We start from the raw sequence: 24554 nt of genomic DNA, 5'->3' as shown, positions 1-24554 counted from the left end.
CCCCCCACGTCCCCCCATTGCCCACCCCTGCCCCCCCAAGGCCCCATCCCAACCCCCACCCACTCCATGGCTTCTTGGCTAAGAGGCTCCCTGCTCTGGGCTCTCATGAGAGCATGTTAGCAGGGAGAGAGAAAGCAAAGGAACAGATGAATGTCAAGACTTGTGGCCACTGCTGCCACCGCTGCCAGGGAGAGGCCACTTGGCTGCCAGTCCTCCCTGAACTCCCACCACCCGGTCCCTCGCACCAGCTGGAATGGTCGTCCGGGGTCAAGGCGTCCTGGGCCTCCCCTCAGGGTCGGCTCCGACTTTGGGCTCCGACACTGGCCAGGGAAGCGGCTGTGTGGGTGGCTTGCCTTGTTTTTCAGTTTGCTTTTTGTTTTCTTTTTCTTTTTTTATACTTTTTTTTTGTCATTTTCCTTTTTTTTAATCCTCCGATGGGAGAGTCCAGAGGTACAGGTGCCAGGAGCCAGGGAAAGGGGTGGAAAAAACAAAATGAACAACAATGAAAAGAAAAAAAAATCACTCCTCCCTCTGTGCCCAAGGCCCGCCTGTGCCCCTCCAAGTGGTGAGCACCAGGAAAGTCGAGAGTCCGGCTGGCATGGCAGCGGCCAGCAGTCAGCAGGCCGACACCAGACCCTTTTGGAAGGGGCAGCGGCGCTTTGGCCGGGGGCCCTCCTCGTCCTCGTCCTCCTCATCCTCCTCTTCTTCCTCTTCCTCCTCTGAGGACGACGAGCTGTCCAGCGTTAGGTCCACCACATCAGCTCCCGGCTTCCCATTCTCCACGCTGCCCACTGGGCCGCCTCCGCTGCCCGCACCCCCAAGCACGCTGCCGCCCCCGCCGTTGACGCTGGGGGTAGAGAGGAGCCCATTGGCGTCCGAGGTGCCTGCAGGGGAGAGGGGACAGATGCTCGGGGGTGCTGCTAACCTGTAGGGCAGGGGAATCAAGGCCAGAGAGGGGCAGGGGCAGCCTGGCCGTGCGGCCCACTTTGAAGGACAGGGCGAGGGGCCTGATGCCCCCAGGCCCCTTGCACTCTGGATGGGGCTGCACTTGGACCATCTCTGACTGCTCACTGACCCTTGGATGTCCCTCTCTAGAGGGACTGACTCCACCGGGACAGTCGTGTTTCAGATAAACAGGCGGTGGGGCGGGAGACAAGCCCCAGGAAGAGGTGGGTGGCCTCACCGAGCACAAGGATAGGGCACTGGGGGCTGCAGCTGCGCTCCTTCTCGGCGCGAATCGGGCACCACGAGCCGTCCACCAGGTACTCAATCTCGTCCGCGTCCTCGCACTCGCTCAGGATCTTGGAGAGGAGCCTAGGGGTAGGAAGAGGGGTGCTGACTCCAGGGTTGCACTGTGCTCCCCAGGAGCCATCTCCTTCTCCAGAACAGTGCTTCAGGGCATGATGCTGAAGAGAAGCTAGAGGCTCTGGTGTGTGCCTTGCTCCTGGCCTGGGCACTTGGCCCCTCCCCAGACCCTTGTAGCTACTGCGGAGGGTGGGCCCTGGGTCTGCCTCACCCTGCAGGCAGGGAGATCCAGGCCAGGAAGCAGCAGGGGTGAGTACACAGCACTGGCCACACCTGGTAGCCTGAGGTTCTGTGAGGGCCACACACAGTGAGCCCTCCAGTCACCACCTCCACCCCCATGGCAAGATGACGGCGGAGCTGCTCTGGAGCATGAGGCCTGGGGAAGCCACAGGAGGGCCCCCTACCTGGCCTCCACCCTCCCATCCTGACACTGCCTGCGTTTACAGATGAGGAATCTGGGGCTCAGAAAGGAGACACACGGGGCTCAAAGGCCCTGAGAGGCTCTGGGCTCACTGGGGAGGAGGAGGGGCCCAGGTCACTTGCAGCCAGCAGCACCCCCCAAGGGCGGCTGCGGGAAGCACCCCTAGGTGCTGCTCCTAATGGACCGCCAGCAAGTCTTACTTTATAGCTGGAGATGCAGAGGCCGGGGGGTAGGGTGGGGGAGTGAGTCCCCCTAGGCATGAGGCCATGTGACAGCAGGCCTGAATTCTGGTCCTGCCACAGCTGCTCCTGGGCCTCGGTCTCCCCACCTGCACAGTGATGCGGGCCCAGCACCCACACTTTACAGCAGCTGCAAGGGTCTGGGGAGGGGCCGAGAGCAGGGCACACCCACCAGAGCCCTCAGCGTTTGTTCAACATCCACACTGCACCTGCCTAGAGGTGGCTTTGATCCCCTCCATCATGATCACACAGGAGGGAGGCCTTGTCCAGTACACCCTCTGTGGCTGAATGGGCCCCTCCAAACCCCATCACCCCCTGGTCACCACAGTATGAGCACAGCTCTGGCTGCCATATGTCACACCTGGAAAACTCCTACTCACCCCCCAAAGCCCTACTCTATGCTCCTCTTCTCCTCTAAGCAGAGCATAAGTAACAGTGTCTGTGTCTGGCTCAGTCCTCCCATCTCACATGCCCACAGGGGAGTTCCTTGAAGGATGGAGTTCTTTGGGGACCCCCTAAATCACCCAGCTAAGGGCCAGAAACAAAACAGCAAAGCCTTGAGGAAGAACTGTATGACTCAAGGGCCCTTCCTCCAAGAAGCCTCCCTGGCTACACTCAGGCCCTGCAGGCTGATGGAATCAGTCTGTGTGGGACATCATCACACTACCCAGCCCTAGGCCTGTGTGTCCCTAGAGCTGTCAGAGTTACCAGCACTTGGGCCCAAGTGACCTGCTCCAGGCCTGTAGGGGGAGGCGGGCCCAGGCTGCACAGCTGCCAGGCCGGGAACAGAGCTGCCATTCAGGCCCAGCCTGGTGCCCGGCCCCAGGGGCCTCCTCACCCCACCCCAGGCTGGACACTGTGGGAGTGGCGGCTTGGTCCTTGCTGGGAGGGGACCCAGGCTCATAGTTGGCCTGACTGGACTTGCTTCTTCAAGTCCTTGCCTGGCCCCCTGGGAGCTGGGGCCTGGGCTGTGGGACGCCCCTCCTGAGACTCAGTCTCCTCATCTGTAACATGGGGATGATCAAAGCCCACCTCCCTGAGCAGATGAGAGGGAGGGCTTGCAAGACATCTAACGCAGTGAGCGGACTGAGACAAGTGTCTGATGGTGAGGACCAGCAACGTGCGGCCACTGCGGGTCAGGGCTAGCCCATTCCTCACAGCATTGGCCCCAGCTGCACCTCGACCATCGGATGTGGGTGGGGCCGTCATGCAGTCAGCTGTCCAGAGCTTCCCCATGGCCCCTCCTGCTTGGGCCACCCAGCCCCCACCCCCACCAGCCCCAGCTCTGGGGTCAGAAGTGGGTGTGGCCAGCACCTGGCAGGAGCCTGGTAGTCAGGTGCTGGACTTCTGCAAACTTAAGCCCAGAGTGAAGTTTCCCTTTGGGGAGAATGGCCTCGTTCCCCATGTTCCCCTCAGCGTGGGGAGGGCCTGCTGGCTAGGTTCAGGGGACAGTCTGATCACACACTGCTGCCCCCTAGGAAAGGGACAACAGAACTGGGCAGAGTGCTGGGGAGACGCGTGTCCGCCTCATTCTTCCACATGAAAGATGCGACTAAGCCTCTGTTGAGCACCGCTGGAGAAGCCGCTCCCCAAGCTGTGCAGGTTCCCAGGGGAAGAAACAGGCTCAGAAAATGCAAGGTCACGGGGGGGCAACAGCAGACCTGCGGGTCTGGAGCTCCTCTTCTGAACCCGAAGCTACACTATCGCCAAGCAGACAGCAAAGACCCTGACAGATCCTCCAGGGCTGACATTGGCCTCTCTTTCTTGCCCGGGGCCATCGGAGCTGCCACAGGATGAGAGGCACCGGGAGGGACCATGAAGGCCTCAGGGGTCACAGGGCCCCGCTCCTCCTTCCAAAGGCCCAGGGAGGCAAGGGGTCCCCACGCCCCTGGGACTCACCCGTCGATGATGAGCTGGTCATAAGGGGCCGGCTTGTCACACACCGGGCACATCCAGGTGGGCTTCTTCTCGTTCATCTGGAGGTAGAAGACTGCGTCGAAGCACTGCAAGTGCGCGCAGGTCTCCGCGCGGCAGGGCACCGACAGACGCATCTTCACCAGCTGCAGGGGCAGAGGGATGGGTGTGAACAGCTGCCCAGCCAGCGCCACCCACCACTGGTTGCCCCTATGACCTCATGCGCTGACTCACCGGGCAGATGAGGGAGACCCGCACGCCCGTGGTGGCGATCTCACTGTCAGGGTCCAGGCGCAGCTTCTCTTTGACTGTGGGAAGGGGTGACCGATGTCAGCGGGGAGGAACAGGGGTGCCTGCAGGCCCAGGGCTGAGCAGCGGGTTCCCTCAGCGCACAGAGATGCTTGGGAGGGCAGCAGCTAACAGCTCAGTGCCCCCACTTCAGAAGGTCCACATGGCAAGTCCATCACACCCACCTCCTCCAGTGATGGGACACATGTCTGAGCTCCAGGGCCCAGGACTATGAGGAGCAGCTAATGTTAAAGAGCCCTGGGCAGTGCCGCTCAATTCTGACAACAATCTGAGTGCACACAAGGGGGCCCCCTGACAAGCCTACCCTTTCTGGAAAGACCCAGATGAGCTGACAAAGGTCACCTGCCGTGACTGTTCTTTCTGATAAAAATTAAGGCCTCCAAGAGCTGGGAAGCCCCAAGGCCGGAAGCACCCTCTGGGGGCCCTCTAGGGGCTCACAGGAGCGAGCCCATGAGATAGCTTCCTTGCACCGCTCAAGCCTGCTTCTCTCACAAATCAGAAGACAGTGGGCGCCAACCACAAAGCTACCTGACTATGAGTACACGAGGTGTAGAGGGAAAAAAGCCTGGAAGGAAATGGCGCACTGCAGCCCTGGGGGTGGACCTGCAAGGGGCGCAGGGAACTGGAGGACACTGGAGGGCACTCTGCTCTTCCCTCCTCCTCCTCCCACATGGGGCTGAGGGCGACCTGCCAGTTTGTCCCCACCCTGGAGTGCCCTGCTGTTCTCAGCCACCCTGTGGCCCCTCTCTCTGGCTGAGAAGTACTAACGAAGGATAGACCCCGAGGCCCTGGCCCCCTCAAAAAGACCCAGAGCAGCTGAGAATGGATCCAGCGCACACCATGCTTCATAGCGAGGCCCTGGTCCCCCTCCACACGACAGAGGGAGGGCACGTGCAGCGGAGAGGTTCTGTTGAGACGCACAACAGGACTTCCGCGCTGCGAGCAGAGAGCAAGCCCAGCTGCCCGAGCAGGCGGTCAGCTGGCCCACACACTGCTGCCATACTGCTGCTCCTGGCCGTTCAGTGAGGAGTCAACCTGGGGCCCGCAGTGCCTGGATAACCCTGCCCAGCCCCATGCCAAGCCCAATGTGGGGAGCCCACCTCCTCTGGTCACGCTGGCCATTGCCCCCACAGGTAAACAGGCAGGTGGGGGTAGGGTTGAAGAAAGGGCCCTTTGAAGAAAATGAGGGGAGGCAGAGGGTTGCTTAGGCTGAGGCCCTGGGGTCACAGAGCCCTAACTCTGCCACGCTGGCCTCAGTGTCTCCACTGGTCAGACTGGGACGTGGCCAGGCCCTGCTGCCCAGAACTGCATGAGGATGGAGTTGGAAGCCAGCCCACCAGGGCCTCCAGGTGACCAGAGAGGGAATTCCCAAGCCACTGCCATACAGGGCTGCCCCAGGGTAGGATGAAGGAAGGTTCTATCTGCCTATCTAAGCTATCACTTTGGGCTTTTAATGCTCTATGTATCCCCACTCCCTTTAATTGGTTTAGAAAAAAGAAAAAAATACAACCCAAACTGAATGGTCTCAGCATCCCTGGTCAGACCCTCATCCTCAGCCTCTGAGCGCTGACCCCATGCACCCTGTCTCTGCACATCAGCCCAGAAGCACGTGCCTGGACCACTGATCACAGGGGTCCTCCCCTCCCCCACAAGCCCTCCAAGGCCCCTTGCACCATGGACCTCGGTGGCCCTCACCCTGCCTCTCTGTGCCCACTCACTGAGCTCTGGCTCGTCCCTCCTCAGGGCCTCTGCACTGATGGTTCCCGGTCTGACTCCCCACTTCCTTCTGCACTCTCTAGAGACCTTCCAGAGCACCCCAACCCCAGGGTGACAGCTGGACCCTGGGAAGTCCAGGTTCCTCCATGGAGGGCCCGCCCACAACAACAAGCCCCAGCAAATTTGGAGGTCAGCACCAGAGACTGAGGGGAGCCCCACCCAGCAGTGCCAAAAACCCCGGGGCTCACCCAGTGCCTTGCACAGCTCCGGGTGCTTGACCCCGATGGTCTTCAACCTCTGCAGCAGCTCCGAGGAGGTCAGCTGCCGCACCAGGTACAAGGCCACGGAATAACTCTGGGGGTGGCGGGGCAGGAAGGGGCGGTTTAGTCAGGGCCAGGCTGCGGGGGCAGGCTGGGCAGAGGCGCTCGGGCAGGCAGGCGGGTCCAGCCGCTCACCTTGCCGTAGTTGCCCCAGGTGACAGTGATGCGGTTGGTGGCCGAGGACAGGTACATGAGGTGGGTGAGGTTGATGGGGCGGCACGGCCTCTTGGGCTCCACTCCAGGCTTGTTTGAGGGGTAGTAGCCCTGGGGGCAGATGCGCCGGCTGCGACCACCTCTAGTGCTGTGCCCACCGCCCCCCAGCACTCGGCCCCACCCCGCAGCAGACCCGGCTGCTGGGCATCCACTCACCGGCACCGAGCAGTAGCTGTGGTTGACCTTCACGGCGATATTGGGTGGGTACTGGTCTTCCTGAGGGCTGCTGGTGTCTGAATAGCAGATTCTGCAAGGACAATGGGGACCGTGGGGTCACGAGCACCGTGGGCAGGGGTGGGCCCGCTGGGAGAGGTGGGGAGGACAGACAGGGGCCTAGGGGGAGACGACATGACCTGTGTCTATTCTGGCCTGACAGGGGGATCTCAATGCTAGACTGTACGGGTGTGGGGAGGTCCTCAGGGACCCAGTGTCTGGCCTGAGGCAGGGGGGCGGGGGGCGGGGTGGCAGCATGATGGTGCATCCAGGGACAAGGCCAGAGAGCAGAAAGGGAGGATCAGGTAGGGGCAGAGGCAGTCTGAAAGGGTCCTGGGGTGCGGCGAGGCAGGACTTCAGCCATCCAGGATGGTGGAGGGGAAGGTGGGCAAGGGTCGTGTCCCCACCCGCCCCTGTGACCAGGCACACCTGGGCTTACCTTAGGACAACCTGCACGGCCTTGACCCCAGGCTGCAGTTCTCTGTATGGGGAGCAGAGGAGGGTCAGTGAGAGGGCCTGTGCCCAGCAGCCAGTTTGAGCCTTCGCCAGGGACCAGCCAAGTGGACTAACCCGCGACCTCCCACGGCAACCAAAGGCCTCAGGGCGCTGCCTAGAACATTCTGCCCCACTGTCTTCTTGCTGGTGACTTGGGCAAATGATCTCTCTCTGGAGAATGGGGGCCGGTATGGATGCTAAGAGGGCTAGTAGGTGTGGGCCCTGTGCCCACCGGGCGGCCGCCCTGGTGGTGACTTGTCCCAGCTGGAAACTGAAGGCCTTGAGAGGCAGAGTCAGAGCCTGGGACCAGCCTGCCTCCCTTGTCTGCTCACCCAGGGTGGTCCTGCCCCCAGGGGACACAGGTGGTCACCACTGGGGGTCTCCTGGCCTTAAGGGGGTGGGGGCAGGATGTTGCCCCACACCCCACAGAGAACGCCCCCATCCTGGATGTTGGGAGCAGTGAGGCTCCCAGTGAGGGGGACCCTGTGAAAGGGGGACGACTGGCCCACCTGGGGCCTGTGGGTCAAAGGTGCTGAGAGCGTGTGGTGGGGGCCACCCTTCCTGGTGGAGGCTCCCCGGGCTGCCTGGTGGCAGGCACAGCGCACCTGGAGTTCCGGATCAGCTCCACCTGTCTGGGGGTCAAGGCGAAGATGCAGGGGCTCTCCTGAAGCTTCTCGTTATTCTGTGGAACTAACAACAAACGTGGGGTCAAGGTCAGGCCTGGGCCCTGGCAAGGGTGCCAACCACCATCATCCCTCCAGGCCTGACCCTCTTCAGATTGGGCCCACCCAGGTGGGATGGATGCAGGGCCCACCGGGGATGGTGGGGGGTTGGATCCTGCCCTTTCCTGGGGCCACTCATCACAACCTATGGTCCAGGGAACACTCACATCCCCTGTGTCCCCCACTGAGGGCCTCTCGGGGAATAGCAGCCTCTATAGCCCCTCTGTTCAAGAGGGCTGAGAACTGGACTTCCCTGGTGGTCCAGTGGTTGAGAATCCACCTGCCAATGCAGAAGGCCCAGGTTCCATCCCTAGTTAGGGGACTGGATCCCACAGGCTGCAACTTAAGAGTTTACACACTACAACTAAAGATCCCACTTCACAACTAAGGCCTGGCACAGCCCAATAAAGAAATAAATAAATGTGTGTGTTTTTAAATCAAATGGGTTTAAGACGCAAAAAAAAGAAAAGGATTTAAAAATGAAAGCTGTATGCTTCCTCCACAAGAGGCTAGAAAAAAAAAGCACAAACTGAAAGCCAAAGCCATTAGAAGGAAGGAAACTAAAGATAAAGATGAAAGTCAATGAACTAGAAAGCCAACAACAGAGAAAACCAACAAAGCCAAAGTTCTTTGATAAACACTGAGCTAGACTGAACAGTCAGACTGTGAGAATACAGACTGTCAGAACGAGAGGTGGCCAGCAGTGCAGACCCTCGGGCCTTTGACCAGGGTGGGAGGGCGGGGGAAGCGGGAGAGGGGGCTGTAGCTTCACACCAATAAATCCAACAATGTAGAGGGTACGAACAAACTCTTCCAAACACACAGATTATCAAGACTAGCATTGAAACATACAGAAGTTTGAAAAGCTTTTTATCAGTTAAAAAAAAAAATGAACTCATGATTCCATCAGATGTTTAAGGAAGAAATCATATGAACTACACATAAACTCTTCCAGGGAATTCCCTGGTGGCCTAGTGGTTATGATTCCAGGCTTTCATTACCGGGGCCAGGGTTCAATCCCTGGTTGGGGAACTGAGATTCCACAAGCCTCTCAGCAAGGACATAAATAAAACAGACAAACTCTTTCAGAAAGTAGAGGAGGAAGGACACTTCTTGACTCATTTTAATGAGGCCAACATAACCCTGCTTCCAAAACCTGACAGAACTGCATGAAGAAGGGGAAAACACAGTTGACCATCTCTCATGAATGTAAAATATCTTTAACAAAACATGAGCAAACAGCCAGGCCCCCTGGGATCTGGCCCAGGAATGCAAGGTTCGTTTAAAAACCTCTACACAGGGACCTTCCCGATGGTCCATTGGTTGAGGCTCTGCACTTCCACTGCAGGGGGGCTCAGGTCTGGTCCCTGGTCAGGGCACTAAGATCTGGCATGCCACTCAAGGCGTGGCTAATAAATACACAAACGGATGAAACCTACGAAACTTCTACTTACAACGGCTAAAATGACAAGGCCAGCCATTCCAAGTGCTGCCAAGGATGTGGAGCAACCAGAACTCTCTGCTGAGGTAACAGGGAACATAGTTGTAACATGGAACAACCATCCTGGAAAACTGTTAGCCAATGGCTAATAAATACACCTGGCCCTGTAACCAGCAACCCACTGTTAAAGGTATTTCCCAAATAAGCAGAAGTAAGTCTACAAAAAGACTTGTGCAAGAATGCCTGGCTAATCTATTCCGGTGGCTCTGAACTGGAAGCAACCCGAGTGACCAGCAATAGAAGAACACGTGGACAAGCTGTGGTCGCTCATACAATAAAACCTGTAATCCATTCATCGACATGAACGGACGTGAAGCCGTACAGCTGAAACAAAGAAGGCAGATGCGGAGATGGCCATGCTGTGTGTGTTACGTCACCTTCCTGAAGAGGCAAAACTAATCCACGGTGACAGAACTCAGAACGGAGGCGGCCTCTGGGGGCTGTGGGGCGGTGGGGCGACTCAGCAGTGATGGAAATGTTCTGTATTTGGTGGCACTGGGGTTACTCAGCACATGCCTCTGCTACAACTCAAATGACAAGCTAAGTATCTGTGGATTTCACTGTATGGGAACTGGATTTTAAAGTTTAAAAATTTAAAACTACCCTGAGGAGTGGTGATCATTCTGTGATGAATCAAAACATGAAGTCACTTTATACCAGAAGCTCGTATCAGGTTATTGCATGTCAATCATATCTCAATTTAAACATAAATTTGAAGAAGCAAGAAAAAAAAAACCACCCCTCAAAACCAAAAACAAACCAAAAAATCCTCTACACTGAGAAGTCATCTGACTGCAGACTGGAAGGGATTGAAAAGTTTGATTAAAAACTGATGAGGCTGGAACTTCCCTAGCAGTCCAGTGGTTAGGGCTCTGCACTTCCACTGCAGGGGGGCCTGGGTTCAATTCCCGATCCAGGAGCTGGGATCCCACAAGTTGTGTGGCAAGGCCAAAAAACACCAACACCACGGACAAGCTGAGGAGGCTATGGCTGGTAGGAGTGACAACCTCCAGGGAGGGCAAGCTAGCACTGTCTACCAAAATGACTAACATCTCAGAAGCAGCCACTGCAGGTGGCGCATACACAGGGGGACCAAGGACCACTGTCAGACGGGATGCGGAACGGTTTTTAGCAGCAACAGACGGTAAGGACCTAAACGCCCGCCTGTGTGCTGTGGCCCCACGTGGAGGAACACTAAAACCTATGAATACGGTAGGTCCCATCAGGTGGCTCTCTGTGCTCCGACAAAAGGCCAACCCCCAGGACAGCTTAAGTGGGAAGAGCAGGTGCAGAGCAGCGTGCAGCTCAGGCTGCCAGGTGCGGAAACAAACTCGAGGAGGGGGTCTGCGCTACAGCTGCCCCTGGGGAGGGGGCGCCAGAACTGGCTTTGACCACAGCCTTGGCAACAAGCCTTGGGGAGGCAAGGTGTCGGCTCTCTTCCCACAGCAAACCCTTTAGGACACTGGTGGGCAGACTGTCTCTAGAAGGAGCTGGAGTATAAATATTATCGGCTTCACGAGCCACACGTCCCCACTCTGCCCCGTAATGCAAAAGCCTCAGCACACACCCGGAGCAGGAGCCCACCCCTGCTTCAGAACCTTCTGAATTCCAAAATTTAAAAAGCAAACAATGTGAATGTTAAAGCTGCTGGGGCCCAGAAGCCAGACCTTGTGGGGCCGAGGGATCCCACCCCAGCTTCACTGAGCCCAAGCCCCGTTCCCACTCAAGCTTGGGCACCCCTTATGCCCGAAACCACCAGGACTGGACCGTTACTGGGGGTGTTCAGTGAGCAGTAAGCTGCCAGCTCCTGTCTGCATGGAGGGCTGGTCCCTCTGGAGTCCCTGCTGGGCACCTGAGAAGGCTACCTAATTGGAGGGCTGGGCTGAGCAGGCTACCTGCAGATGCGCCCAGACCTGCCCGAAGAGCCTGGGGCAATTATTTATGGGGTGGGGGGAGGAGCCTCAAAGCACCTGAGTTGGGCTGCGAGGCAGAGTTGGGGGTCAAACACACTCCCCCAACCCCACAGAATCTCCTGGAAGGCAAGGGAAGGGCCCGCCCACCGGCCAGCCACAGAGCAGAAATGGAGAGAAAGGTCACTGGCGGCTGGGTCCTGAGTCCATGCAGCAGGGGCAGGTGGCGCTTTCCAGAGCCGTCAGCCCAGACTGGCTGACTCTTACTCCAGGAAGCCAAGTGGCCAGGAGAGGCCAGTTGCCACCTAGGCTGGGACACAGCACACGCTGCACCGCTGGGAGAGGGCGGGTGTCCCCCAAACCCAGGCCTCTGCCGTCCACCTCCAGGGGTGGCCCCACCCTTCCAGTTGTTCAAGGCCAAGATTCCATGACTCTCACCCCCACCTTCGATCTTGGCTCCTCTTTTTTTTTTATATATATATATTTTTTGATCTAGGCTCCTCTTGACCAATTCTGTTGGCACAGGCTTCCAAAGGCACCCCTTTCCCACCGGGGCTCATCTGATCAACATGCAGACCCCTCCTGGCTCCCCCCAGCTCAGGGGTCAGGGGCAGTGATAGCGGCAGTGATGGGGGCAGGGCTCTGTCCCCAGCCCTGGTGGCCCTGATTCCACCGCAGCCACCCTGGCTTCCTCCTCCTGCTCGCCACCTGCCAAGAACATCCCGCCTTGGGGCCTCTGCACGCGTGCCATCCCCTCTTCCAGAACACTCCTCCCCCGACAATCTACACAGCTCTGATGTCTTTTAAGTCTGTGCAAATGCCACTGGGACCAAAGCCTTCCCCAGTGGCTTTATTTAAAATCTGCAACCCCCACCCCACCCCAGCCCACCAGCAGCTCCGGCAACCCCCACTTCCCTCCCAGCTTCCTTTTTCTCCAAAACCTCTGTCCTGAGAATTAGCACTGTTTCCCCATGTCTTCGGTTCACTGTGGACACTGAACCAAAAGTACCTCTGCTGTCACCCATGCCGCACAGCCGGGGGTGGGGGAGGCCCTGCCAGGTGGTGTGGGGGCTTGGAGGAGGTACACACCCTCCCAGCCCCAAGCACACCCACAGGCCTCAGAGCCTCTCCGGGACTAAAGGGAGAACCCTGCCCCAGGGTTCACGGCAGGCGGAGCAAGTGAACCAGGGAAACCTCCCCTGGGACCCTGACAGAGAGCCAGGCAGCCCTGCAAAGCACCGCCAGCAAAGCATATGTAATGGTCTCAGCAGGTACTCGACGTATACTGGGAGGGTGGAGGTAGTGGCTACGGGTAGACCAGCAGCAGGGGCACACTGCACAGAGAGAAGACAGCAGCAGCAGGAGCAAGCACCTGGCTGCTTTGCTGTTAACCTGCCTTTTCTCAGATAAATACATATTTTTACAAAAGTTTAAACAGAAAGAGACTTCAAGAAGTCAATTGGCTGGGACTTCCCTGGTGGTTCAGTGGCTAAGCTCCCAATGCAGGGAGCCAGAGTTCGATCCCCAGTTGGAGCACTAGATCCCACATGCTGGAACTAAAGATCCATTGTGCTGTATCCCTGGGATTTCCCAGGCCAGAATACTGGAGTGGGCTGCCATTCCCTTCTCCAGGAGATCTTCCCAAACCAGGGTTCAAATCCCGGTCTCCTGCATTGCAAGCAGATTCTGTACTGTCTGACCCACAAGAGAAGTCCTGAGACTCGGCAGAACCAGATAAATAAATAAATAAATATTTATATATATTTATTATATATATAAAATATATATATTTCATATATATAAAAGAATTCGATTGGCTATGACTGGTCATCCTCCTACTTCCATCTTTGGCTGGTAGGCCCCTGCCCCTGGGCTCCCAAGGACGCTCCTCCCAGCCAAGGCCTGTCCCCAGTGGTAACAGGATGGCAGGTGCAGTCACAGAGGAGGTAAAAGAGGTGCTCAGGACTGGGAGCAGAGCAGGGGGTTCACAATGGAGGGGGGCGGGTGGGTACAACAAGCCCCAATTAGGGGCTCTGGGTTCAAACCCCAGCTCCTCCACCTGGGGTGAGCACCCCTGACTTCCTGCTGGTGGGATTAGCAGAGGAATGAATGCAGAAGCGGGGGCTCACCATTCTCCCTGCAGCCTGTGGTTGCTTCTCAGCTCCAAGCCTTTGCTCACACTGCTTGCACCCACTCTGACCCGTGGATGTGGTGGGGACAAGCCAGCCCCAGGCCTCGGAGGATGAGAGAGTGATGAGGAAGAGAGGGAGGTGAGCTTTAGATCAGGCTGTGCAGCAGGGAGGACCATGTTGGGAACAGCATATGCAAAGGCCCCAGGGCAGGACCTGCTGGAGATGGGGAGCAAGTGAGGGCAAGGAGGGGATCTGCAGACAAGCCAGCAGATCAGGAGAGTGCTTGGAGTAGAGGAGGAATGGGATCAGCCTGCTGTCTAAAAGCTTCCTCTGGGTGTAGCGGCAGGGCGGCGGAGGTGGTGCGGGGGTGGGGGTGGGGTGCGTTAGTATGTGGAGAAAACAGGAGGGAGGAGGGATGTTGGGCAGGTAGAAACCAGGGCTGTGCAGAAAGTTGGGAGGTGAGGGGATCATGGGCAATGGAGGTGAGCCTCCTCCGGCAGGACTGATGCCTGTGGGCAGGAGGCCTTGTGAGGAAAACCACCTCCACCCAAGGAGCCCTTCACAGGCCGTGTTGGGCGCTCCCCAGGGCAACCACGTGCTGCAGAGCTGGCGGAGACCCTCCCACCACCACAGAGAAGGAAGGCCAAGGCAGCCCAGGGGCTCAGGCCACCTGCCCCTGGAGCTGGGACACAGGACACAGGATGCCTTCTGACCATCCAGGCTCCCATGGCATGGGGTGGCCAAGAAGGCCACGGAGGGCCTGTGGGCGGGGTGGGTCCCACACCAGGCTGTGGGGCAGCAGGCAGGTGACTCTGTCTCTCTGCACCTTAGGGGTATTTTCTGCCTCAGAGCAGAGGTAAAATACAGCCCAGAAAAGCTGGGAAGCCCTCAGGACACGCCAGCCGGTCCCCCCCCACCCCACAAGGCACCCACGTCCAAGCCGCTCTCCTGCCCCTGGCCTGCGCCACACCGTGCTCCGGTCACAACAGCCTCCATTCACGAGCTCTCTCACCACTGGGCCTCCACCTGGATCACACCCACCCACCTGCTTATGTCCAGCTTAACTACTACTTATCTCTCAGGTCTGAGTGGGATTGTGACCTCCTCCAGGAAGCCTTCCTGACTGCTGCTGCTGCTAAGTCGCTTCAGTCGTGTCCGACTATGTGTGACCCCAGAGATGGCAGCCCACCAGGCTCTGCCGTCCCTGGGATTCTCCAGGAAAGAACACTGGAGTGGGTTGCCATTGCCTTCTCCATTGTGTGAAAGTGAAAAGTGAAAGTGAAGTCGCTCAGTCTCGTCCGACTCGTAGCGACCCCATGGACTGCAGCCTACCAGGCTCCTCCATCCATGGGATTTTCCAGGCAAGAGTACTGGAGTGGGGTGCCATTGCCTTCTGACTGCTACCTCCCAACAAATGCACAGTACAGGGCTCCTGGTACTAACAACCCCCACTGCTGCTCAGAGCGTTCCTTGCCAGTCAGGGACCCCAGTGCCTTGCTTATCAGTTGGGCAATACCAGCCAAAGGGCTTAGACCTTGAATGAGGTACCTATGCAGGCTCTGCCCAATGGGGCGGGCGCTAGACTGGTGGCTCTCCACCAGAGTCAGCCAACCACCTCCTGGGGCACAAGGAGACCTGGGCAGGGCAGCTCGATCACCCGGCCAGGCCGCTTGAGTGGTCCCACCCAACAAGGCACTGCCCACAGGATGCTGGGAGCCCCAAGGGGCAGTGCAGGGCCAGGTCGTGCCTCCTTCCTTCTGCCAGCGCATCTCATGACAGCACCTCCTCTCGCCCACACACCGTGGCCCTGAGGTCTGGCCCTCCCCAGTCAGCCTCTGCTCACTGACAGCCCAAGTGGCCAGGCCTGGGGGACCCTCAGGCCATCAGGGGGTTAAGACCCAAGCAACAGCACTGGAAGTAAGACTGCATTCCCGGCCCCCTGTAAGTGCCTCTGACTTGGATGCTTGGCCCTGACGGCTGGGCTCCCAGTCCTGAAATGAGGCCCGGAGTCCAGAGTGGCTCAGAGACGGTGCTTCCCCACAGGAGAGCAAGGCAGCCATGACGCAGGGAGGGCTCAGAGCAGGGAAGCTGGCCGAGCACAGGGCTCCAGGGGCCCGTCCTCAGGATGCTGTGTGACCTTGGGCTAGTCTCCTGACCTTTCTGGAAGCCATCCCCACCCCTGCGGAGTGGATCATCTGCCTCCTAAGGTCCTTCCAGCTCCGGGTCTGTGGCTCCATTATTCCCCTCCCCTCCCCCAACCCGAACATTCCTCTATGCGTGATTTATGTCTCCTGTCGGCCAGGCACGGGCTCCATCCCGGAGCCGGCCAGTGGCTGCTCTGGGAAACAGAACCAGGCTGTTTGGGCCTCCTTTCAGGTGGCAGGTCAGGACCTGGGGTGCAGGAGAAGGGGAAGCTAGCTTGAGCCTCCTGAGGGGGCTCCTGGGCTGTGCCAGACACAGAAGGCACTGTGGGGAGGCACCCAGAATGGCTGGTCCCAGAGCAGAGGGGGCCAGCTGGCTCAGGGCCGGTGTACGTGCTCACTCTATCAAGCCTTCCCGTAGGACCGCGGGCAGCCCCTGGGGGTCCTGGAGACTCGGGAAAAGGGTGCATCCTGGGGGAGGGGCAGGGGAATGGGTGGGAGCACAGGCAGGGTGGGGTTGGCCTCTTTGTTCTGAGCCGAGCCGAGTGATTCCTGGTGCAGACAGGGGAGCAGACTCTCCCGGAGATCAGGTGACCGGGGTCCCCGGGGGCTCAGGGCAAAGTGATGCATTGTGGGCCGGGAGTGACTGCACATTTGCGTGCAGGAAGGAAGCCCACGGTCCAGGCCAGGGAAGGAGGCTGCCGCCCCGAGTTCAAAGTCACCTCCAGTCCTGGCCCTGGCCCCTACCAAGTGCCGAACCTGCTGCACAGCCTCCGGGTAAAAACCCAGCCTCCCTGTTGCAAAGATGGTGATTGAGTCCTTAAGAAAGAGTCTGAATTGTCAGCTCAGTCTTCAGAACAGCCAGCCAGCCAGGGCTGAGGCCCCACAGTCTACAGGGATCATGCTGGGGGTTGTTGGGGAATGAGTCCTGACATCAAGAGAGGCCAGGGTGGGGGGAGCAGAGACAGAGAAACTCAGGGAAGGGCCTTGGGTCCCCTGTGCTGTCACGTCACCTCCATGACAGGTGCGGCTGGGCCAACCTGCCCCCACCTGGGGGCTGGTGAGAAACACCTCCTGATGCCAGACAGAAGGCAGTGGAGGGCACAGCCCTGGGCTGCACTGCGGGCCTCAGACCCCAGGACCACCCATCAGTGGCACCTTTCTTTACCTCTGATCCGACCCCACCCTCCCCAAGTCCAAGGGTGGCCGGGAGAAGGAGAGAGGTAGCTGCCAGTCCTCCCCTCCCTTCCCACTCTCAACTAGGGCAGGACAGAGGGGCCAGCAGGTGGGGGCTGGAATTAAAGCCTGTGGGCAGAGAGGGGGCCCCCGCCGAACAAGGCAGGGTGCTGGGTCAGCAGAGTTGGGAGGGACTGAGCCACAAGGCCAGGGGCATGGTGGATGGGGGCGTGGAGCGGCCACGATCTCTGGCACAGCGTGCTGGGACTGACTCGTGACCAGGGCCCACCATGTTGGGCTTCAGGACACACAGCACCAGGTTAGGCTAGGGTACCTGGAGGCCCCAAGCAAAGGGTGCTAGCAGGGAGCCTCTACAAGCATGATGGGCTCTGTCTGCATCCCCCACCCTGCAGGTCCTCAGAGATACACTGTGATTTGAGTGTGTGGGTGAGGGGGAAGAGGAGTGTGTGGGTGAATAGGAACACTCAGGGACCTGGGAAAACTGGAGGGACCACAAGCACCCCATTGCATTCTACTCGCTCTCTGGAGCCTTGGAGGCCCAGGAAGCTGTGGCTCAGGGGGGGGGGGGCTCAGGGCAGCTTCTGAAGCTGAGTCCAAGCTGATACCCACTCCCAGCCCAGTCAACCGGCTGCATGGAAGCGGTGGGAGCCTATTCACGTGCCACCCTATAGGCCTGACACACAGCGGGTCCTCAGTCAACAGAAGGGATAAAGAAAGGAGAACAAGGTTCTGTGACATCATCTCCACCACCTGTGGCTGCGCCCGCCTCTTGTAGACACACCTACCCACACCCTGATGGCCTGCCTGTGTGGACAGGTCTGATCCTGCTGACCAGGGTCACTCCTACAGGCTGCCTACTAGGAAACAGCCTTCTGCTAGCGGGGCAGGGATGGTGGGGCAATCAGGTTGAACCTCAGATCAAACCTCCAGCTCCTTTACCACCAGGACTAAGAGCAGAGCAGCCACCCCTCCAGGTGGCCCCCAGTGATCCCTGCCTCCCAGTGGTCCAGCCTGGCGAAGGCCCTGCCCACAGCACAGCAGAATTGGTCCATGTGACCAGTGGGATACGGCAGAAGCAAAAACATGCTACTTCCAAGCTGAGGTTGCAGGGGAGCCCTTGGCTTCCAGTGGGGTCACATGCTCACACGTGTGACCATGTTCACTTTCTCTCTCCCTTTCTGCAGCCCCCTCCCCCTGCCCCATCACAGTCAGGGGGAAAACAAGCCACCACTCCACACCATGCTGGGAGAACACTCAATCAGCCCACAGAGGCCCATGTGGCAAGAGCTGGTGTCTCCAGCCAACAGCTGGTGTTTCGGTCCCATGAATAAGCATGCCACCCGTGCCCCAGTCAAGCCTTCAGATTAGGCAGCCCCTGGCAACAGCTGGACCATGACCCCCTGAGCGACCCGAAGCGAAAACAACCCAGCTAGGCCACTCCCAAGTTGTGACCTTCAGAAACTGAAGTGTCGGCTACTCCAAGCTGTTGAGATCTAAGGTAACTTGTTACACAGCTATAGCTCACTAATTCAAGGACCCAAGAGTGGGTCCCTGTGTCTTCTGGGAGGGGCAAGCCCCCCGCACGCAGCCCCTTAGCTCTTGATGCACCCCCAGAAAATGCTCCTGATTGGCCACTTGGTGGGCCTTGGATGCCGGGAGAACCTGGGAGGCGGGGCCACCCTGGGGTGGGGCAGGGACTCACCCAGCTCGGTAGGCTTTAGCAACTCATCCAACATGTTGAAGAAGGGCAGCTTCACCAGGCGCACTTCTGGCTTGAGAGTCTTGGCAGGCAACCGTCCAAGTCCGTTTAAGTACTTCCCGTAGAGCACGGGATAGTCAATGTTGGGGCCTGTGAGGGGAGTCCTGGGTACCGAGCTGGCCCGCTCATAGGTGGAGTGCATGGTCAGGGGGTCCAGGGGCCGGTGGGGTTGGGGTACAGGCTCTGAGCTCTTCTTGGCGTAGCGTGTCTCATAGAGCTCCTTGATTTTCTTGAACAGCTCGGGGCTACAGTCAAACTGGACCAGCTGGAGGGCCCGCGTGACAAGTTCATGTTTAAGTCCACTCTTACTCCGGCCGACAAAACCCAGGAGCATCTGAAGGTCGGAGACTCGGAAACTCATCACCATGTTCTGGGGAAGAGCAACCACAGACACACACACTCAGATGGAGATGCTGCCAGGGTGAGGGGCCACCCGGGCCAACTGGGAGGGTGGCAGGGAAGACCGAGCCCCCCAGCCTGGGCTCGGTCCCACCTCCATGCCTGCGCTCACCCTCCCCTGTGAGGCCCCGTCCCAGCTCAGCCCTGCTCCCCTCCTCCAGCCTTTCTCAGCATCACCAACGCAGCAAAATCTTCTCTGACTGCCCCCCACCCCCACCCCACCCCCACCCCACGAATGCTTCTGTTTTAGGTCCTCTTTTCCCATCTTCAAGCCTGAAAGCAGTCCCAGGGCAGAAGCTGGGAATCTTGCTTCCTGGTCAACAGTCTCAGCCATTCCTTAGCTGGGAATACCGATGGCCTCTCTTCGTCAGGGAGGATGGCAGGTCTACCCCATTAGCATGTGGAAAGGGCCAGAGAAGATGACGCACAGAAGCAGAATGAGTACTCAACCAACGTCGGCAACATCGGCCACAAACACATCTTCCCTTCAATCCAGAGGACAGTAGCCACCACTTGCTCAGTACAACTCATCTGCTGGGGACTGAGCTGGGTAAGTGATTACATACTTAATTCTGGTCCTTCAAATACCCCTGCCAGGCTGGGTTGAGCTCCAGTTACAGACAAGATCCAAACCTGACTCTGAACTGGGGTGGTTCCTCCCTACCAGGCTGCCCCTGCACCGGCTTATTTCAGCTGAGCACTGCTAAGGCCATCAAAGAATCTGCAGGTCACCCCGGCAGATGTCCTCCCCTCGGCACCGTGGGCCTCGGGACTGGATCGTTCTCTGGGGTGTGGCTGTCCTAGGCATGGTGGGGTATGGAGCAGCATTCCTGGTCCCACCCACTTGATGCCAGAAGCCCTCCCAAATCCCAGTCATGACCACCACAAACGTCTCACAGACATCAGCAAGTGACCCTAGGGGCAAAATCCCCCCCAAAAGAGAAGCACAGGGACCCAACAGTCAGAGGTTGTAACTGAGCTGTGGCAAAGCGATGACTGAGGTCTCGTGAGTATCACCTGGTGGTGTCCCTCCAACGAAATCTGACCAAACACAAGAGCACAGTGGACCCTGATGCTTTCTGTGGGACTGACCAGCAGTGGCCTGCCCTCCATGATACTGTGGACTTCCTAATATGCTCCATAAGCAAAGTATCCCGAAGGATGGGTCAGCCAGGTTTGGGGGCCACCTGTGCAGAGCCCTGAAGCTGGCCTGTGCTAAATGAAATGTGGTGGGAAAGAGAAACTTCCAGGGGAAATGGAAAAAAGAAAAAGTACAGGCGACAAGTGTGGACGTGGAAAGCTGGTGAGCCCAGGGCAGGACAGCAGCCAAAGAAATCAAGAAATCACTTAAAAGCAACTAGAAAAAGTCTGGCGGTCTGAGGTGGGCAGGACCCCTGCCAGGCTGTTTACAGCAGTGGCCTCAAAGCCAGAAGGCGCTGGTGCTTCCTGGCTATCAAAGAGTGAGTGAGATGTGCCATGTGACGGTGGCCCCAGGACTCAGGAGCCTGAGGCTCAAGTGTAAGCTCTGTCCCAGGTTCCCAGAGGAGCCTGGGTCCCTGTCAGCCTCACAATTGTGAGGGGGGCCCAGTCCTGCCTGCAAAGCCTTGAAGGGGGAACCTTTTGCTGCTGCAGGATCTTCCTCTTCCCATGCTGCAGATGGGGCACGCCCACCATGCCAAGCTCTCCGGCCTTCGCACTCATTAATCTCACTGGGACTGGCGCCCACTATACAGGTGAGAAAACTGAGGCTCCAAGAGGGAAGCAGCTGGTGCCAGGCCTCCCCATGTGTCCACAGCAGCGTTGGCGGTATCTGGACTCCTGAGGCTGTCTACCTCCAGCTCCGAGAAGCCCCTCACTCCCCAGCATGCCCCCTGGGTGGGGGACCCAGCGGTCTGCAGGCCCCCACAGAATCCGAAAACTCTGCAAACAAAGAGGCTTTGCCTCCCTCAGCCTGACTTTCTACCTTGAACAGAGGAGAAAGGCTTGCAGACAAGATGTTTCTTCTGGAAGAGGCCCAAGGCACTCAAGGGGAGAGGCGAAGTCATGTGGAAGAGCTGACCGCCAGCCACTGAGCCTGAAGCAGGTGGGCCTGGCCTTTAAGAGTCTGACCACGACAGGGCACCCCGCCCTGGGGAGCCCCTGCCCCCACCTGCCCCTTCCACCAGGTTGGGGACATCCGGAAGCCGCCTGTGCACGCGCAGCCTGGGGCACACCTCTTGAGCTGCCATATGTTCAGGACTCGGATTTCTCAGCAGCTGCCACTACCCAGGAGCCTGCTCTTGACACTGGGCGGAGGTGGGAGGGGGGGAATGAGCGGGGCGCAAACATTCAGGAAGAAGCCCCAAGCACTACATAGATCACTTCCTGCCTGGCTTTATCCTGACCCGCCTGCCCCTCAGATCTGTGTTTATAAACAGCGCCAGGCCCGCAACAGCTTCCAGAGCCTCAACTCTGGGCCCCTCAGGAGCCGCATGGAGAAACAGTGGCTTGGATACAACAGCCACACTCAACTGAACACGGGCTCCTCACTGCAGGAACTCAGAACTCAGGGCATATGGCTACACACCCTCTAGGGGAGTGCCCAGCCCAACCCTTCCCCCCAACCCCTCTCAGGGGCCTCAGGTGAAGAGTCTCAGATTTCCAAGTATATGAATAAGTCCCCCTTGCTCTCCTCTCAGATCAGCCCATTTTGCATCCCAAAAGATAAGTCTCTGGCTATCACTATGAAAGGTTTAAGAAAGTGCTCAAAGAGCGGGTCATTTCAATGACATGTAAAGCACTCCATGGGACAGCAAGGCGCTGAAGATGTAGGAAGGTTCCAGAGGATCAGAGAAGGCTGGGTGGCAGTCCTGAGAGCCTCTAGGACAGAGGCTCATGGTTTAGAGAACTTGAAAAAGGATCAACCTGATCTAATTGGGGAGGGGGCCCCAGTCATGGAAGGGTCAAGTAGAGTTCATCAGATCATATTTCAAGGCCCTAGATGGTATAATAGTTCAGACCCTACTCTCTGGCTGGAGTGGCAGGCCTGCATCTAGAGCCACAGACCCACAGTGCCCTGAGGAGGTTAAATTTCAGGGCTCCAGGGGACTTCAGGCCACAGGCTGCCACCTTGGGCTGGCAGGGTTTGGACCCCTGCGTCTCTAGGGCAAGTCTCAATTTCTCAAAACAGAGCGGTGGCCGCGTGTGTGATGCAGGTATAGGCGGAGGGCACTCGGGTGGAGGGAGAGTAATACCCGATAATCACAGAACCGTGAGGGCTGTATTTCAGATCCCCGTGGGAAGCGAAGGGAGACGGAGGGAGAGGGAGGAGCGAGAGAGAAAACATTTACAGGTCAGGACCCCTGGGAGGGGAGATCAGCCGGGGAGGGGGCGGGGCCTCAGTCTTGCTAGGTCCCGTCCCCCACCTCCGAAAGATGAGCGGCCTTGAGTAAACTTCTCAGGCAAGAACCTAGCCTAGTCAGGGGCAAGGGTTCTGGAGCCTCACCTCGCAGGGGCATCTGACAGTAAATACTTCCTAGGAGAGGGATGCTCCCAACTTAGTCCCAAGACGGTTAAAAGGGGCCTCAAGCTAGAAGGAGTAACATCCGTGGGATGTAGAATGTGGACCCCAGACAGCAATACAGGGGAGACAGACTAGGACCCATTTTAAAGAAGCCTACCTTGCAACCAACTGGGGACACTTCAAGGATCAACGTAAGAGACCCGCAGAAAGAGCGGGGCTTCAGACGCCAGAGCTGGGGTGTCTAAACAGATCTAAAGAGGGGCTGTGTGGGGAGTATGGTCTGAGCAGTAGACTCGTGATGGCGTGAGTATAAGGGAAGCAGCTGGGGTTGGAAATGGGGTCTGATCCTGTGAGTGTGGAGTCTAGGGCTCCCAGGAGCAGAGTTCAAAGCTGCACAAATGCTGTCGGGAGGGGAAAGAGTGAGAAGGAACGCAAAACCCAGGACCTATGACTGAGAGAAAAGAGTTAGGAAGGAGTCGACACTAGGACCAAGGCTCCATCACACCGGGAAGGCAAGCTCAGTTAACACCGCGCCCACTCCGGGGTGAGAAGGATGTCAGGAGGGGGCGGGGCTCTGGGACCAGAGCGGGCGCTGAATAAGGGCTCTAAACCCCAGCCTGGGGTACAGACCCCCAAGAGACACCCTGTGTTTGGGGGCGGTTCAGGATCCTCAGTTCATCACCCAGGATGGTGGAAGTGGTGGCAGAAGTCAGAGGACCCTTCCGAGCAGAGAGCCGCCAAGCGCAGCCTGATCAGCTGGTTGAGGAGACTTGAGACCCAGATGCCAGCCCACTATACCATGGGAAGCGGTGAGAGGCAGACACTCCCCCAAGCCAAAGAGCGCCGACCTCGAGGAACGGACGAGCAGCCCAACCCGTCATGCTGTCCGGGGGGAATGTGCCTCAAGCTGGAGGCGCGGCCCTGTGCCTGTGTTCAGCGCGATCTGGACCCTAGTCGCTCGGGTTGGAGAGGGGAGGACCCAACCTCACGCCTGGGGGGCTGAACCCCCTGCTCGGAGACTGGGGTGAGGTTTTGGGGGCCCCGCCCCCGGCCTCCCCGCGCCCCGCCCGCAACCGGAGCCCCCAGGCCAGGGGCGGGCGAGGGGGCAGGACGCCGAGCCGCAGGCGGGCTGCGCCGTGGGGCCCCGAGCGGAAGGCACAGACCTCGGCCTGCCGCCCGGCCCCCGACCCCCGCCCGCCCTGGCCGGCGCCGCCGCCGCTCACTCACTTTGGCCTCCACCAGTTCCGCCGCCATCTTGGCCACCAGCGTCCCCCGCGCCGGGAGCCCCCAGCCGTCGCGTCACGTGATCGCCCTCCATTCGCGGGCGGGGCCCGCGCCGCGGCCAATTATCACCCTAGCGCTCTCCTCCCCTCTGGCGCGCGCGACCGCGCACTGCGCAAGCGCGCGTGGCCACCGCCCGGGCCTCGGGCCAATCAGGGCTGCCCGACTACGCACCCCCTCCCCGTTTCACTCACGGTGACCACGCCCACCCCTGGCCGTGTCTGGTTTCTTAAAGGGGTACAAGGCCGGCACAGGTTGGGGCGGGTGCTGGGTCCTGTCTGAGGAGAGAGTAGACAGTTGAGGCGACAACAATGCAGCCAGGTGTCGCGAGGCAGCCTCCAGGTGCGTGACCGGACGCCTAGCTGCCTGGGGGGAGGAAATGGTTGGCCCGCCCAGCGGCCGCCAGTGCGTTCAGTGAGGCGCCTTCGAGCGCAGCGCGGTTCATTCTCAGCGAGCCGGGAGCCCCGCGCGCTGTACATCCGGGTCCTGGGGTGGCTGAGAGGGCGCGGGCGCCACACCCCCTTGGTGCGCCGCCGGCGGAGAAATGCTGTACCCCTTACCCAATTCCCGCGGTGCAGGTGACCACCCTCCCGCCCACTCCCGCCCCGCGAGTTCCGCCTCTCCACCCACGGTAAACCTTTGGAATCTGCGCTAATCGGAAATTTACCAGCTTTAGCTTTGGCTCCCCATTGCCGGTGAGCTGCTAAGCCCAAACTTTCTTGTGTCAAAGAAAGTAAGAGGATAAAAACGTATTTCGGGGCCCATCCCTTGAGAAAATGAAGCGCCCCAAATGACTCAGTTATCAAGTTACTAATTTTTATATATAAATGCAAAAATATCCATAATGAAGAAAATACTAAAATTT

General features: G+C 58.7%; 1 protein-coding gene across 1 annotated transcript; it reads right to left on the bottom strand.

Moving 5' to 3' along the window:
• Window positions 1-153: 153 nt before the first annotated feature.
• PIAS4 (protein inhibitor of activated STAT 4) lies at window positions 154-24133 on the bottom strand. The gene is made up of 11 exons (XM_027547254.1): window positions 23636-24133; window positions 18451-18877; window positions 7751-7835; window positions 7090-7131; window positions 6594-6684; window positions 6360-6488; window positions 6153-6258; window positions 4114-4187; window positions 3865-4025; window positions 1184-1314; window positions 154-884 (listed from the first exon to the last, which is right to left on the bottom strand). Exons 1-11 carry the CDS (start codon window positions 23660-23662, stop codon window positions 616-618), a joined length of 1542 nt encoding a protein of 513 aa, XP_027403055.1. The 5' UTR covers window positions 23663-24133; the 3' UTR covers window positions 154-615.
• Window positions 24134-24554: the final 421 nt, after the last annotated feature.

This window comes from Bos indicus x Bos taurus, chromosome 7, assembly GCF_003369695.1.
Source record: "Bos indicus x Bos taurus breed Angus x Brahman F1 hybrid chromosome 7, Bos_hybrid_MaternalHap_v2.0, whole genome shotgun sequence".
Lineage (NCBI taxonomy): Eukaryota > Metazoa > Chordata > Mammalia > Artiodactyla > Bovidae > Bos > Bos indicus x Bos taurus.
Note: the sequence above shows the minus strand (reverse complement) of the source record. Positions and strands in the feature narration are given on the sequence as shown.

Bases quoted from the DNA above. Each gene is read 5' to 3' on its own strand.
- PIAS4 (XM_027547254.1), bottom strand. From the start codon at position 23,662: ATGGCGGCGGAACTGGTGGAGGCCAAA. The intron at 18,878-23,635 runs GTGAGTGAGCGG...GCTCTTCCCCAG, and splicing joins CGGAACTGGTGGAGGCCAAA to AACATGGTGATGAGTTTCCG. The intron at 4,188-6,152 runs GTGAGCCCCGGG...CCCTTCCCACAG, and splicing joins GGAGCTGTGCAAGGCACTGG to TCAAAGAGAAGCTGCGCCTG.